Source organism: Trichosurus vulpecula, chromosome 2 (assembly GCF_011100635.1).
Source record: "Trichosurus vulpecula isolate mTriVul1 chromosome 2, mTriVul1.pri, whole genome shotgun sequence".
In the NCBI taxonomy this organism is placed as follows: domain Eukaryota; kingdom Metazoa; phylum Chordata; class Mammalia; order Diprotodontia; family Phalangeridae; genus Trichosurus; species Trichosurus vulpecula.
This window is the reverse complement of record NC_050574.1, coordinates 100,244,443-100,260,129: the sequence shown is the minus strand read 5'-3', so window position 1 is coordinate 100,260,129 and position 15,687 is coordinate 100,244,443. Positions and strand designations below refer to the sequence as shown.

General features: G+C 40.1%; 1 protein-coding gene across 1 annotated transcript in view; it reads left to right on the top strand.

The window, feature by feature from the left end:
- The first annotated feature begins 4,091 nt into the window (after window positions 1-4,091).
- RB1 (RB transcriptional corepressor 1) overlaps window positions 4,092-15,687 on the top strand; it is a 181,577-nt gene continuing 169,981 nt past the window's right edge. The window contains exons 1-2 of the mRNA XM_036746636.1: window positions 4,092-4,457; window positions 9,537-9,663. Of these exons, the coding sequence (XP_036602531.1) occupies window positions 4,330-4,457; window positions 9,537-9,663 (255 nt within the window). The 5' untranslated portion in view covers window positions 4,092-4,329. The remainder of the gene's footprint in view (window positions 4,458-9,536; window positions 9,664-15,687) is intronic.

The following is a 15,687-nucleotide window of genomic DNA, read 5'->3' as shown; positions in this document are numbered from 1 at the left end:
GACACAGATCAGCAACTTATCTACAACCTATAGTTTAAGGGAGTTGTTTGGAGGCATGGGAAGGCTTAGCATTTTCGCCAGAGTAATCCTTGTGGTTGTGTGGTTTGTTCTTCATTCTCGAAATGTACCATGACATCAGGAAGAGGATGGCATAACTTGCATCAAATTGGATTTGAATGAGGGAGGGCTATGTGAAGTCACCAGCCTCACTTTCTCCTCCAGAGCCATTTGGGTCCAGTGGCCAGATACAGATGGCCCAGGATGCAATGAGTGTGTCTGTGTGTGTGTGTGTGTGTGTAGTAATGGGAGTAATATATAATAAGGAAGGAAAAGTCGGTTGTAGACAGGTTGTGAACATCTCTAAATACCATTATCCATTATCCTTTATTTACTATTTAGTACCAGGCCACAGTATGATTAAATCCCAGGTCTGGATCTTCTTTTCCCCCCAGGAAGTCTAGCAACTTTCATTCTTATGCCTATAGAATGAATTGCTCAAGGAATTAAAATTCTATAGATTAAAGCACCTATAGGACAGAGAATCTTGGCAAATAGAGGAAAAAAGCTGTTGACTTCCTTAAGAGGAGTTTTGCCCTCACTAAAAGGCCTTCAGAATAAAGACAACATTCTTAGTTTTCTAGAAATGACCAGTAAAGTGTTCCTTAGATTTAAGGTGGTATTTCTGACAAAGTTGGGTGCTCAGAACCTGCCTCCTACTTCCCCTCAGGACTCTATGGGCAGCCCTGAGGGACTGGAGGGTTGTTTTCCCAAGTGCTATAGCTCACAAGCCCCAGCTTCCCAGTTTCCCTCCCATTGTCGTTAGCTGATTGAAATGTGTAAAGGGTCAGAACCCTCAGGGAATTATGGGAAAGTAGTCATGGACTCTGCTGAGATCCTAACAAAACTTGCTTAGTATTACCAATGACAAGTCATGAGTAAAATGAAAAGAGAACTTACCTTGAAAGTCCTAGGTTACAGTCTCAGTTCTGATGCTATTTCTGTTATCATGTGGGAATTTTAATCTCATTTAACCTCTGTGATCTTATTTCCTTATTTGTGCGATAAGGAAAATACACTATCTACCTCACAGGATAGATGTGAAACAACTGCTTTATAAAACTTAAAGCTACGGCTATAGGATTATCTCATTTTATGCATGTTGCACATACTCTGGAGGTAATATCCCAATTCACGCTCATACTGGCAAGGTTGGGTGCTCAGAACGTGACTACTACATTTAGAGCTCTAAAAGGGATTGGGGAGGGAAGGGTTTGTTTTCTTAATGGCTTAACGACCCCCTACCAGAGTGTTTCCCAGTCATTATTGTTGGTTGATATGAATTAATCAGCCAGACTTAATTAGCTTTTAGAATGGGATATTTTACAAAGTACCCCCAAAAGTCTATGCCATGAATATAAAGAGAGGGGAAAGTAGGCTCAAGCATAGAGCACCTGTGATGGAGCAACTCAGTCCTCCTGGAAATCTTTCCACTAGTATGCATGATGATACCCTTAGGTATCAGATATCTTTTTCTGCTGGGACTTTTGAAGAGCCATGAAGCCACATCCAATCTGTCTTTGACTCAAGATGCAGAAATTGTCATCAACTGATCCAGGAATGGTGCTAGGATGCCAATGGGAAGTCCTGGAATTCATGAGATTCTCCTCTAGTCAAGAAGGAACAGGGAGAGCAGAGAAGACCAAGATTAGTATCCAGGCTCAGCGTTCTGTTCCTCTCTTCTCTGCTCCTTACTTTTTCCATCTTATGATACCAAGAGTTATTTATTTGTTGATGACAATTCCAATAAGATTAAGTAGAATTTTTTCTTTCATTCAGCAGTCAAATGGGATATATCAAGGGGGCAATGGGTAGGGGTGGTAGAAGGGAAAAGCAAGATGAAGCAGGTTAAAAAAAATCTGACAGTTCATGCTGTCAGCTCCTGGAGGGTAGAAAGTAGAGAGAAAAGGGCAAATGGCACTAGAAAACCCTCAAGGGCTGACTGACTTTTCAAGTGGGAAGAGATTTCAAAATTCACCCGGCCCTACCCATGCAGTAAACAGTGGTTAAATGACTTGCCAAAGGTTACACAAAATTTTGGTTTCACTCTCTATCCAGAGCCCTTTTCACTTCACCACACTGCCTTTCCTAAATCGTTCAATGGTTCCCTGCTTATTCCAGGAAAAAGTCCAAAGTCTTCAAGCCAGCATTTATGGACAACTTCTGCCAGGCAGCGCACTTTCCTATAAATCACATAGGTACTACCACTTCAAGCCTTTGCCCATGGCATTTTAAGCCTTCTTCCAGATCTAAATCTGTGCTCCCCCACAGAGCATTCTCCTTTCCCTTTCTTCTCCAACTAACCATATCCTACCTTTCAGGACCACCTAAAATCTCACTTCTTTCATAAGGAAACCCCCGGCAACAATTCCCTTCTTTGACCTCTTACAACAGCTATTACTTGTCCTAATTCATTCAGGTATTTATGCACATTTTATAAGGAAGTGAAATTATTAATATGTTATGGAATCATAGATTTAGAGCAGAAAGAGACAGTCATCAAATCATCCAATTTCCTCATTTTACCAAGAAAGAGAGAGGGAAGGAGGGAGGGAGGAAGGAAGTAGGAAAAAAAGAAAAAAGGAAGCTTTTTTCAGAGATATTATGGGGCTTGCTCTAGGAGGTAAAGAGGTCAAAGTCAGGATTTGTACCAACTACCAATCTTGAAAGCTCCATGTCTGTAAGTATTACCTCTTAGACTCCTTTGCATTCCTTTAAGTACTGTGCATGTTCAGTTGAAATAAAGTGAATGTCCTGTGCTGAAAGATCATGGCCTCATGGATTCACAGACCTAGGGCTGGGAGGGATGTAAAAAGGCCATCTAGCCCCAAACCTCTCATTTTGCAGAGAAGGAAACCGACCTGAGAGAGATTAATTAATTTGCCCAAGGCCTCATAAGTAGTAAGCATTAGAAGTGGGATTTGAACTCAAGACCTCTGATTCCAGGGCCTGTGATCTTTCCACTGTACCACTCTGCTAACAAATCCTAGTCATATCAAATCCAAACCTAATAATGATAGCTAACATCTATATACCCTTACTATATACTAGACACTACACTCGACATTTTACAATTAATAAGATAATACTAAATATATGTAAAGTGTCTATATACGCATATATATGTACACATAAGTATGTATATAGATAGATATGGAAATAGTGTTTACTATGTGCAAGGCAGGAGGCAACTAGATGGCTCAATGGATAGATCACAGGGACTGGAGTCTGGAAGAACGGAGTTCAATTTTTACCTCATACACTAACAGTTGTGTGACCCTGGGCAAGTCACTTAACCTGTTTTTTTCAGTTTCCTCATCTATAAAATAAGCCAGAGGGAGAAATGGCAAACCACTCCCGTATTTTTACCAAGAAAACCTTAAATGGGGTCACGAAGACTCGCACAAGGCTGAACAACAAAAACGCGCCAGGAACTCTAAGGGTTTCCAATGAAGAACAAGATAATGATAACAAACCCTGGCACAGCCCGCACTGTGTTAAGAGCTTTATCATTACTATCTCCTTTGATCCTCACGACCACCTTGGGAGGTAAGTCCGGTGTTATCCCCATTTTACAGCTGAGGAAACTGAGGCAGACGGGTGAAATGACTCGCCCGGAGTCAGTCAGTAACTGTCTGAGGCTACAGGAGGTGGCGGAAGGGAGGGGGTGCTTTATGAATGCGGTCTCCCGCGTCCACAACAAGGGGGAGAAATGGGCCGCATCCCGGGAAGCACAACGGCCTTGCGGGTAACCAGACGTAAGGACCACCTGGGGCCTAGCGTCTGGGGCTCTGGGCCGGCTGCCGGACCCGCCCTCTCCGTTCCGCCAGGTAACCCAACCCGAGCAGGGGACGGGGCCGCACGGCCCATTACAATCTCGGGGCCCGGCTAGGGACGTGGCCCAGACGGGCCACAGCCGAAGACGCAGCCCCGCCCTTCTCTCTCCCGGGGCCCTTCTCTAGCCTCCCGGGCTCGGCTGGCGGGCCGGGAACTCGGAGGGATTTAACGCGCAGGAGCGGAAGTGACGTTTTCCCGCGGTTGAGCGCGGAGCTTTTTGGTGCCGGGCTAGGGGTAGAGAGGTGGGTGGAGACAGGGCTCTCCCGGTTGTTTGGTTGTTTTCGGGGGAACGTTTAAAGTTTTCTAACGGGAGCCGAGAGAGGACGAGGGGCGGCTGGTGCGGCGCGTTCACGAGGAGAGAGCGCGTGCGCGCGTGCTCCCCCTTTCCTCTCACCTCCCACCGCCTCATCGCTCCTGCCAGTCAGTCAGTCAGTCATGCCACCCAAAGCCCCTCGGAAACCGGCTGTTCCGACCCCGGAGCCGCCGCCGCCGCCGCCTTCCCCTCCCCCTCGCGAGGAGGAACCGGAGCCGGACAGCGGCCCAGAGGACCTGCCGCTCGTCAGGTGAGAAAGCCGGGGCCGGAGCCTCTCCGGGTAGGGGGGCACCCGGCGAACGCGGCGGCGTACAGGGAGGGGCCGGCTGCTGGTTGGGGCGGCACTCCGGGCCCGAGCCGGGAGCGGTGGACAAGCACCCGGCGGCGGCGGCGGCTCTCCTCCACCCTCCACTGGCCCGGCTGACAGCTGCGAACGCGGGTCACCGGGCCACGGGGACGGGGCTTCCCGGCGGCCGGCTTGGCCCCAGGTTGACAGGTGGGTGGGGCGGGTCTGGGTCCTGGAGAGGAGAAGTGACAGGTGGCTTCTTTCTCTGTCGGGCTGTGGAGGAAGACCGCTGGGGTGGGTGGGGGGTAGTGACTGTGCTTGGAGGTCTCCAAGTAAAACTGTGCTTAGTCGGAGAGAGAGAGAGAGCATTGTTTCCTCCCTGGAGATGCCCAAGGATCCTGTTCTGTTCTGTATGTTGGAGTTCTATGATTGGGTCCGAGGCACTGCAACCTAATTAGGTACGCTAAAAAACAAAACAACACCTCGCCCTACCTCTTCCCCGCCCCCCCCCCCCCCCCGCCATGAATCGTGTATTGAATACCTGGGTGCGCATATCATACTTTGCCCACTTCCTGCATAATAAAGCTAATAAAAAAGGATCGTTTTTGAAGTCTTGCAGGATCTCGCTGTCGGGGTGGTGGGGACAATTACTGCTGAGAATGAGGGTTCACACTTTTGTGTTATTACAAGACTAATGAGAGATTTAGTGAGATCTGAGCCCTGGCAGTTGTGTATTGCAGTGCTTTAAAATGTTTAGGTTGGAAATGTAAAATTATTTGTAGTGATTTTGTAAGAAAATAGCTCATTAGAATTTTTTTACTTGATGCATGTTTACAACCCTTGTGAAACACTTTCAATAGTGTAATTTGCGGTGCAAGCACTTAAAAAATACAGCTGGCAAGGATTGCCCTATTAATTTGGTCTTTATTTTTATTTCTTTCCCAGATTTAGATGAAACTCATCCTTGCATGCAGGTCTGCATCAGCATGTCAAAGTTGACTTTGATTTAAAATTTTTGGTGGGTAGGGACATTGCTGTCTCATATCTTTAGTATTGGTTTGTAGGATGTTTAGCAATGCCCAGCTCACATGGAATTGTTTACTTAGTGGAATCTTTATCTGAGCGGCCCTAGTGGATACAGTATAATATTACAGGGTGATATGTTATATGCCTGTTACAACTTCTTGATTGTTTTTCTTCTTTGTAGTTCTCTATGTTTGATATTGAAAAGCATATATTTAGCATATTCACTCTCCAGTCAGTCAGCCAGTTAACATTTGTTAAGGATCAGGCACTGCGCTAGGCATTGGGAATATGAGAAAAGCTAAAGGCACTCTCTGATCTCAGGGACCTCACCATCTAATTGGGGAGACAGCATGCAAACAATGAGGTACACTAAGGTCTATATTGGATGGATTGGAGATAATGGACAGAAGGAAGGCACTAGCATAAAGCTTTTTGCAGAAGATGGGATTTTAGTTGGGATTTGAAGGAAGTCAAGATTTGTTTCTACCTTGAGGTTACAGATCTACTGAAGGGCAATGGATGCTAGTATATACAATTTTAAAAAGGCAACTTTATGTTATTGTTAGGTCCTACCATGGAATTGGGCAGCTAGATAGAGTGGATAGAGAGAGAGTGCTGGGCCTGAAGTCAGACTCATCTTCCTGAGTTCAAATCTGGCCTCAGATATTTACAAGACACTTAACCTTGTTTGCCTCAGTTTCCTCATTTGTAAAATCAGCTAGAGAAGGAAATGTCAACCCACTCCACAGTCTTTGCCAAGAACCCGCCAAATTAGGTCACAAAGAGTCGGACACAACTAAACAACAACAGATAGATATAATATTTGTTTTGTTTTTAATAGGCTCATACAATACATTTTGAGTGTCTTAAATGTACAATGTATTATAAGTAGAAAGAATACAAAAAGTCAGATTTCAGGTGGTGATGTAGCTGAAAATGTCTTTCTTTATTCAGCTAGTCAAGTTCTAGTGGTGTTCCTAACACTAGCAATTCCTATTTGTCATGACGAACAACATACAATACAAAGATTTTATAGAAACTGCTGAAAAAACCAGAGAGCAGTTAGTAAAAAATTGGATTTTTGACCAACAACTTGCACCATATACCACAATAAGGTCAAGATGGACACATGACCTGAATATAAAAGGTCAGGCCATAATAAAAATGAATAAAATGATATCAGTTATCTTCCAGGAGGAGAATACTTAACCAACAAGGTATTGAGAAAACTACAGAAGATAAAAATAGATGATTTCAATTACATGAAATTGAAAAGCTTTTGCAGAAAGCAAAAAATCAGTGTATTTAGAATAAGATGGGAAACTTGTCTTTTGGGAAAAAAAATCATTGTATCAAATGTGTCCCAGAATAGTCTTATTTCCAAGATACATACACACACACATACACACACACACACACACACAGTCATTCTACAGCAGCGGATCAGTTGTCAAAAGATATAAACCAAAGACTCTCAAAAGAGGTGCAAACTATCAACAACTATAGAAAACTGCTCTAATTTAATAACAATGAGAGAAATCACACAGTAAGCATGTTGAGTATTTTTTTGCGAGGCACTGTGCTAAGTGCTGAAGATACAAAAACAAAAGTTAAACACAAATGTAATTCAAAACAACTATGAGGTTTCACTTTATGCCCAGAAAATTCTGAAAGATGAAAATAGTAAATGTTGGATGGGATTTGAGAAGATATGCACATAATACACTATTGCTGGAACTGTGAATTGGTCTGTCTGTTGCAGAAAGCGATTTGTAATTAGGCTAAGAAAGTGACTAAGATGACCATATCCTTTGACCTTGAGATCTCCTCCTAAGGAGATTAAAGATAGAAAGGACCCATATGTACCAGGATACTCATAGATGATTTTTTGGTGGTGTTTTCTTTTTTTGGTGGTAGCAGAGAATTTGAAACCAAAGTATATTAACATTGACTGCGTAATGACAAAACAAAATATTGCATGAATGGGATGGGCTATTACTGCTTTATAATAAGAGACCAATATGAAAAATTCAGAGAATTCTAGAAACACATATGTGAACTAATAGAGGGGGTGAAATAAGCGGAACTGGGAGACAATGTATACAATAGTTACAACAGTAAGTTGAAAGAGAACTCTGTAATTGTATCGACCAATCTACTGTCCACTGAGAAGAATTCTACCCCTTCTTTGAAGAGGGGGTAGAACGCTGCACAAACTGTTAGACATAATTGACATGCTGGTTACTTTTTTTCCTTTAAAAAATAATCCGTTTATCAAAGCCAATGTTAAACCCCTACTGTGTGCCAGGCCTGTGAGAAGAGAATGGCTTGCAGAGTAAGGGTTGGAGCGGGGAGTGGGGAGGAGAGGAAGAATATATTGGAAATTAATATATTTAACAAAAAGTTTATATAATAGTAAAAAAATTATAAAAGCAGTATTTCTGATTTCTGATTTTCTCTACAACTAAAAATTCACTGAGATTATCTCAGTTGCATCCAAGATATGATTATGAACTGGTTAAAAATAAGGGAACCTTTTTCTCCACATCAGTTTATGTTTCTTGAAGGAAATGAGAATGGCGTTAGTCTTTCTTTAAAGGCTTTCTTCATACTTCAAGCCATTCAAAATGCAGTCTATCCACCATTATTCCTGTTAATGTCTTAATCATGGATAATTAAACTCTAAAGCTGGAGTTCTTAAACTGTGTTCTGTGAACTTATTTTTTAAAAAATATTTTGAGAACTTTCAGTATAATTGATTTCCCTTGTATTTTATTTTGTGTATTTAAAAACATTCTTCTGAGAAGGAATCTCTGGATTTTACCAGACTATCCAAGGGGAGTCTGTGACACAAAAAAGGTTCAAAACCCTGCTCCAAAGAACCTACCCAGCTGAGGCAGGTCTACTTTGGCCACAGTAATGGAAAATTTGCTTTGAGACCTAGTTCCATCCCTTGACTCAGCTGTACTAGGTGGCAAGTTCTCATTCTTCTCCAGCAGTGTTGGTTTGGTCTTTGATACTAGAATCTTGACTCAGCTGAGTGAAGTGGAAGAGAAACTTCATTGTTATATCATCAAGTAGCATATTTTAAATGGATTTGAATCAGTCAACAACAACATCAGTAACAGTTGTTGCTAAGATTTGTATGAACACTTTAAGGTTTCCGGAATACTTTACATATATTATCTCATTTGGTCCTCTTGACAATAGATGAAGAAACCAAGGATGAGAGATGTTAAGTTGTACAGAGTTACACAGCCAATAATTATTTGAGGCAGGATTTGAACTCTTTAAGTCTAGCACTTATGCACTGTGCCAACCAGCTAGTAATTATCATAGTTTCTTTAGGGGAAAACAGTTAAGAACTAGAAGGCAGAAGTTTGTGAGGGAGGAGGATAGTCTCCTGCAATGATATACAATTCTCTTTCTAATAATAGTAAATAAATGAAATACAGAATATTGAGGGAGAAAAGGGTGATAAACCTAGCTTTGTAATACATTTTAATTGGTTAAGTAAGAGCTGGAAAGTGGTCTAACAGAATAGATCATTTGTCAGTGAAATTTTTAAAATGAAATTGATTCAATGTTGACAGATCACCCAATGCTTGGTTATAGTAATATTATTTGTAGTCCTTTCTCATCATCATCTCTTCTCAAAATAGTTAACTTACATTTTTTCCCCTACAAAACTCTTTTGTTACCTTGGAATATATGTTGGTGAACCATGCCAGCAGCTTTTCATGTGGTATGCAGTAAAGGAAACATCAAGGAAAGAAAAATTTTTTAAAAACATATATAGATATACATAAAATAACATGTAAAATATTTTTGCACACCATAAAGCACTATATAAATGCTGCGATATTATTCTTGTACAAAACACAATTTTTTTAGTCAGTAGGAGTGAAATTAATAATACTTGCCATTTTTCAGGTTATCAGTAATTGTCTGAGGGAAATGTTTTGTCATTTTGGTTTATTTCCATATGCCTTTTATAAACTTATTTCTGTCTGGTAGGCTTGAATTTGAAGAAGCAGAAGATCCTGATTTTACTACATTATGTCAGAAATTAAAGATACCAAATCGTGTCAGAAAAAAGGCTTGGGAGAATTGGGAAAAAGTTTCGTCTATGGACGGAGTTTTGGTGAGCATATTTCTCTTAATTTTTAAATTTTTTGTTATCTCTGATCACATTTGTTGACTACTGTGTTTACTGAAGTGATGTTAGGTATTACTAGCTTATATTCTGATTTATAGTGGAGAAAGTCCAGATACTATGTCCTGTACAGTGACACTATTTTCCGTTTTTTTGACATGACTATGAGACCACAAAGAAGTGAGTTATTTTGTGTTTTAGGTGCTTTTGAAAATATAACTTTTAGAGTAATTAAAAATAATTTGTTACTTGTTTGTGCATCTCACCAATTCCTTTATAAGAAGAAAGAAAACAAATCTCTAGCATTCCAAAGAACTGAACATGTATGAAAACTGAATGCTAAAAGAAAAGTGGTAGAATACAGGTGTCCCAAAAGCCTAGGCTTTTGGGATATCCTATATATTTGCAGAGAAGAAGGAATAAAAGGAAGTTGAGGAAATGTGATCCCAGTATTATCAATAAAAATTTCCATTACAATGATTATCTATACATTGCCACATTTTGGGTACTTTTATTGGTTTGAAATTAGATGTACTAGGTTATTTTTATGTATGTGGAACTGCAAGGAATTGCAACTTTTCTGAAAGTTGTAGGTATTTAATGTTGGGGAAACTGAGGAAAGGGACTTGTGACTCAGAAATTATAGGTAGTCCCAACTTGAAAAATTCTTGTTTGTACATTAGACTTTTAGAAGTAGTAAACAGTAGTTTATATTCCCAGGATAGCTTTCAAAAGCCTATTTAATATATAGTGTGTTTGAACTTTTTTTTAATAGTCAACAAAAAATAAGTGGAATCTTGTGTTCTTTTGAATTGTTAGTTGTGTGATTTCTCTGTTATGGATTTACTCCTAGCTATCTGACTACTCCTTCTCAGTCTCATTTATAGTACCATCATCTATATCCTTTCCATATGTGGTTCTGTCTTGGGTCTATCTCTCTTAATGCTCTCTATAAAAAAACAGAAACAAAAAACCATTCTCTGTGATCTCATTAATGCCCAAAGATTCAACTGTCTGCTGTACACAGACACACTTCCCTACACATGTATCCATCTCTCCTTTCTCTGCTAAGTTCCAGTTCCATATCTCCATCTACCTGCTCCAGCATTTCAATTCAACCTGTCCAAAACTGAACCATTATCTTTTCACCCAAACCCTTCCCTGTTTCTGTCAAGGAGCAATCAGTAAATAAACATTTATTAAGTGTTTACTGTGTGCCAGGTACTGCTGTGAGGATGAGAAGCATGAGGATACAAAGAAAGGTAAAAGACAGTCCCTGCTTTTGAGGAGCTCATGACCGAAGCAGGAGGCAGCGTGAAAATAACTTATGGACAGGCAAGCCACATGCTGGATAAATTGAAAATGATCACAGAGAAAAGGCACTAGAATTAAAAGGGCTTTCTGTAGAAGGTGGGATTTTAGTTGGGGCTTGAGGGGAGCCCAGAAGTAGAGATGAGAAAGAATGGCATTCCCGGCATAGGGGAATATCTGGTGAAGATGCCTGAAGTCTGGAGATAGAGCATCTTGTTTGAGGAGCAGCCAGGAGGGGGAGGTTATGAAGGGCTTCAAACACCAGAGGATTTTATATTTAATCACAGAGGTGATAGGGAGTCACTGGAGTTTATTGAGTAGGTGGGTGACATGATCAGAGCTGTACTTTAGGAAGATTCACTTTGATAGCAGAGTAGAGGAGGAGGGAGAGAAACTTGAAGCAAGCAGACCCACTAGTAGGCTATTGTAATTGTCCAGGCATGAAGTGATGAAAGTCTGTACCAGAGTGGTGGCAGTATTAGAAGAGAGGAAGTGTATGCAAGAGATGTCACAAAATTAAAATTAAATGGACCTTGGCAACAGATTCTATATGGGGAATAAGAGATAGTGAGGTGTCAAGGATGACACTGAAGTTGTGAGACTGGGAAGACGATGTTGCCATTGACAGTAATAAGTAAGTTTGGAATGGGGAGGGTTGGGAGGGAAAGATAATGAGTTCTGTTTTGAACATGTTAACAGTAAGATGTTTGTGGAACATGCACTTCTAGATGTCCAAAAGATAGATATGAGACTTGAGTTTAGCAGAGGGGTTAGCGCTGATAAGTTGATCTGAGAATCATCATCATAGAGATGGTAATTGTATCCATGGGCTTTGATGAGATCTCCAAGTGAAATAGTATAAAAGGAGGAGAAGCTACAGGACCAGGCCCTGTGGGACACCCACCATTATTGGGCATGACCTGATCCAGCAAAGGAGACTGAGCAGTCAGGTAGGTAGGAGGACAACCAGAAATGAGTACTATCTTGAAAACCAAGAGAGAAGATAGTCTCAAAGAGAAGAGGGTGATTGATAGAGATTTTCTTGATCACCTTTTTTCCCCCTGGTTCAATAACATTTTAAATTTTGTCCAAGTGTTTGGTATCATCCTGTATTTGGTATACCAAAATTGTGTTGTCTTTAGCATGGATGACTTCTGATTTTGCTTGGTCTGGTCAAACTGCTCTTCCTGTTTTGTTTTCTTTATTGCCATTTCATCATGGATTGTGATGTTAGAGTTCAAATGTTGTAATTTCACTGTTAGTTGTTGTTATTCAGTCGTATCAGTTGTGTCCAACTGTGATCTCATTTGGGATTTTCTTTTTTTTTTTAATTAAATTTTTTTCATTTTTGGTTTACAACGCTTAGTTTTACATGTTCTTGAGTTTCAAATTTTCTTCCCTTTCTTCCCCTCCCCTTTGCCCCTCAAGACAGCATGTAGTCCAATATAGATTCTACATAGAGCTTTGCATTAAACTTATTTACACAATAGTCAAGTTGCAAAGAAGAATTATGACCAATGGAATGAATCATGAGAGAGAAGAAATAAAACCAAAAAAAAGAGGAAAAAAAAAGAGCGAATAGTTTGCCTCAATCTGCATTCAGACTCCACAGTTCTTTCCCTGGATGTAGCTCGCTTTTTCCATCATGAGTACTTTGGAGCTGTCTTTGAGCCTTATATTGCTGAGGAGAGCCAAGTCTATCAAAGTTGATCATCACAGAATCAATATGTCTGTGGTTGCGTATAATGTTCTCCTGGTTCTGCTCCTCTCACTCAGCATCAGATCATGTAGGTCTTTCCAGGTTATTATGAAGTCTGTATCTTGCCCATTTCTTATAGCACAGTAGTATTCCATTACATTCATATACCACAACTTGTTCAGCCATTCCCCAATTGAGGGGCATCCCCTTAATTTCCAATTTTTTGCCACCACAAAAAGAGCAGCTATAAATATTTTTGTACATACAGGTCCCTTTCCCACTTGTGTGATATCTTTGGGATATAGCCCTAGGAGTGATATTGCTGGGTCAAAGGGTATGCACATTTTTATAGCCCTTTGGGCATAGTTCCAAATTGCTCTCCAAAATGGCTGGATCCATTCACAACTCCATGTTCCAGTTTTCCCACATCCTCTCCAGCATTTATCATTTTCCTGCTTTGTTATTTTAGCCAATCTGACAGGAGAGATGTGGTATCTAAGAGTTGTTTTGATTTGCATTTCTCTAATCAGTAGTGATTTAGAGCATTTTTTCATATGCCTATAGATATCTTTAATTTCTTCCTCTGAAAACTGCCTTTTCATATCCTTTGACCATTTCTCAATTGGGGAATTACTTTTATTCCTATAAATTTGATTCAGTTCCCTGTATATTTTAGATATGAGGCCTTTATTGGAGACATTGTAAAGATTTTCTCCCAATTTTCTGCTTCCTTCCTAATCTTTGTTGCATTGGCTTTGTTTATACAAAAACTTTTCAGTTTAGCATAATCAAAATTATCCATTTTGCACTTTATAATGCTCTCTATCTCTTGTTGTGTCATGAAGTCTTCCCTTTCCCATAAATCTGACAGGTAAACTTTCCTTGCTCTCCCAAATCGTTTATAGTATCAGCCTTTATTCCTAAACTATGTACCCATTTTGACTTTATTTTGGTATATAGCATAAGGTATGGGTCTATGCCCAATTTCTGCCATACTAATTTCCAATTTTCCCAGCAGTTTTTGTGAATTAGTGAATTCTTAACCCAGAAGCTGGATTCTTTGGGTTTATCGAAAAGTAGATTGCTATAGTCATTGACTACTGTGTCTTGTGTACCTAACCTATTCCACTGATCTACCACTCTGTTTCTTAGCTAGTACCAGGTAGTTTTGAGGACTGCTGCTTTATAGTACAGTCATTTGGGATTTTCTTGGCAAAGATGCTGGAGTAGTTTGCCATTTCCTTCTCCAACTTATTTTACATGTGAAGAACTAAGGCAGACAGGGTTAAGTGAGTTGCCCAGGGTCACACAGCTAGGAAGTGTCTGAGGCAGGATTTGAACTCAGGAAGATAATCTTCCTGACTTCAGGCTTGGCACTCTATCCTTGGTGACACCTAGCTGCTCATAATTTCACTGTTATTGATAGAGAAGATGGTTCGTTATAGAAGTTTTGACAGGTCTTTTCCATTTTTTGTCTGTTTACTGTTTTTCAGGTTTCATTCTTGAATATTCTTGGGATGTCCTAGCTTAACTGGGCATATCACCCTACTTCTATAAATTTGTTTTCCTCTGTGCAACTTCTCACTATTTTATGAGATATTGTTCATAATCTCTTACCCTCCTTGGTCACTTTATTTCTCTGGTGTCTCAATTTCCTTATCTGTAAAATGAAATGATATGATTGTATGACGTATGAGGCCCTTTGCAACTTGTTTGTACATATTTTCAGCTTGTTTGTACATATTTTTTGCTTGTTGTCTTCCTCATTAGATTGTGAGCTCCCTGAGGGCAGGAGGTACATTTTGCTTCTTTTTGTATTCTCAGTGCAATACCTAGCACATGGTAGGCACATAATAAGTCTATGATCTTATGATGCTTAATATATCTTACTATTTAGCAAGATCAAATGTTTGCTGGCTGGTGCTGTTTCTATGTTCATTTGACTTCCTTGAGGTGATTTGATTTCCATAGGTTTAACTTCAGTCAAGGTTTAAATTGGCTAAACTTAACTTAAAGTTAATTTAATAGTAATGGAAGTTTCTTACTTATTAACAACTGATTTTTGAGGGACCCTTTCCTCCAAATGACTGCTCTACCTTTACTGCTAATTGTGGTAAAGCCACCATCTGGTGGCTTTAGCAGGAACTGTTGCCATACAGAGAGACTGTTGCCTTGGACACCTCTGCTTCCTTTTAAAGCCACTGTCACTGCATGTAGACCCTTTATTCCCTTATCTTCCCAGAAGCTCTGATCAAGGAAGTTTCTTATCTCATTCTGGAAATTGGGAAGAAGGGAAACTCCTTTTATAGAGTGTGTGTAATGTGGTGAGATGTAGAAGTACCCTCTGACTAGATCTGTGACCAGAAAAATAGGCTCTTGGTGTCTATAATTCCAACTGTAACTGCATTTTTCTATAGAAATGGTGTTATAAATTGTGGTTCTGTTCTGTAGTAATGTAGAGTAGTTACATTGTCAGTCAATTAATATTTAATAAGGGCCTCTGTGCCACATAAGTGCTAAGCTAAAATTTTGAGTTAAGTAGTTATTTATGGGCTAGCCTGAGAAACTAATCACCATTTATAACATATTAAGATAAAACATAATCCTTTCTCAGAGCAGAATGTAGTGATGTTTTAAATATCATTATTTGGCTTGTGTTCCCTTTTTGTCTTTATGGTAGAAGACAACAACCTATAGAATTCCAATTGGTTTTTGGTAGGATATCATGTTTGAGAGTATACTATGAATAAACTGAGGAATACCTCACCTTTGGAACATCTCTTGAATACATCCCCTTCTCTACTCTGACACTGCTACCCTGCTACTACTCTAGTACAGGCTTTCATTACTTAATGCTTGGATTATTGCATGAGTGTTGGTGGGTTTGCCTGCACCAATCTCTCCCCTCTCCAATCCATCCTACATTCAGCCACCAATGTAATTTTCCTAATGTGAAGGTCTAACCACCCACCCTTGCAGTGGTTCCCTGTTACCTCCAGGAT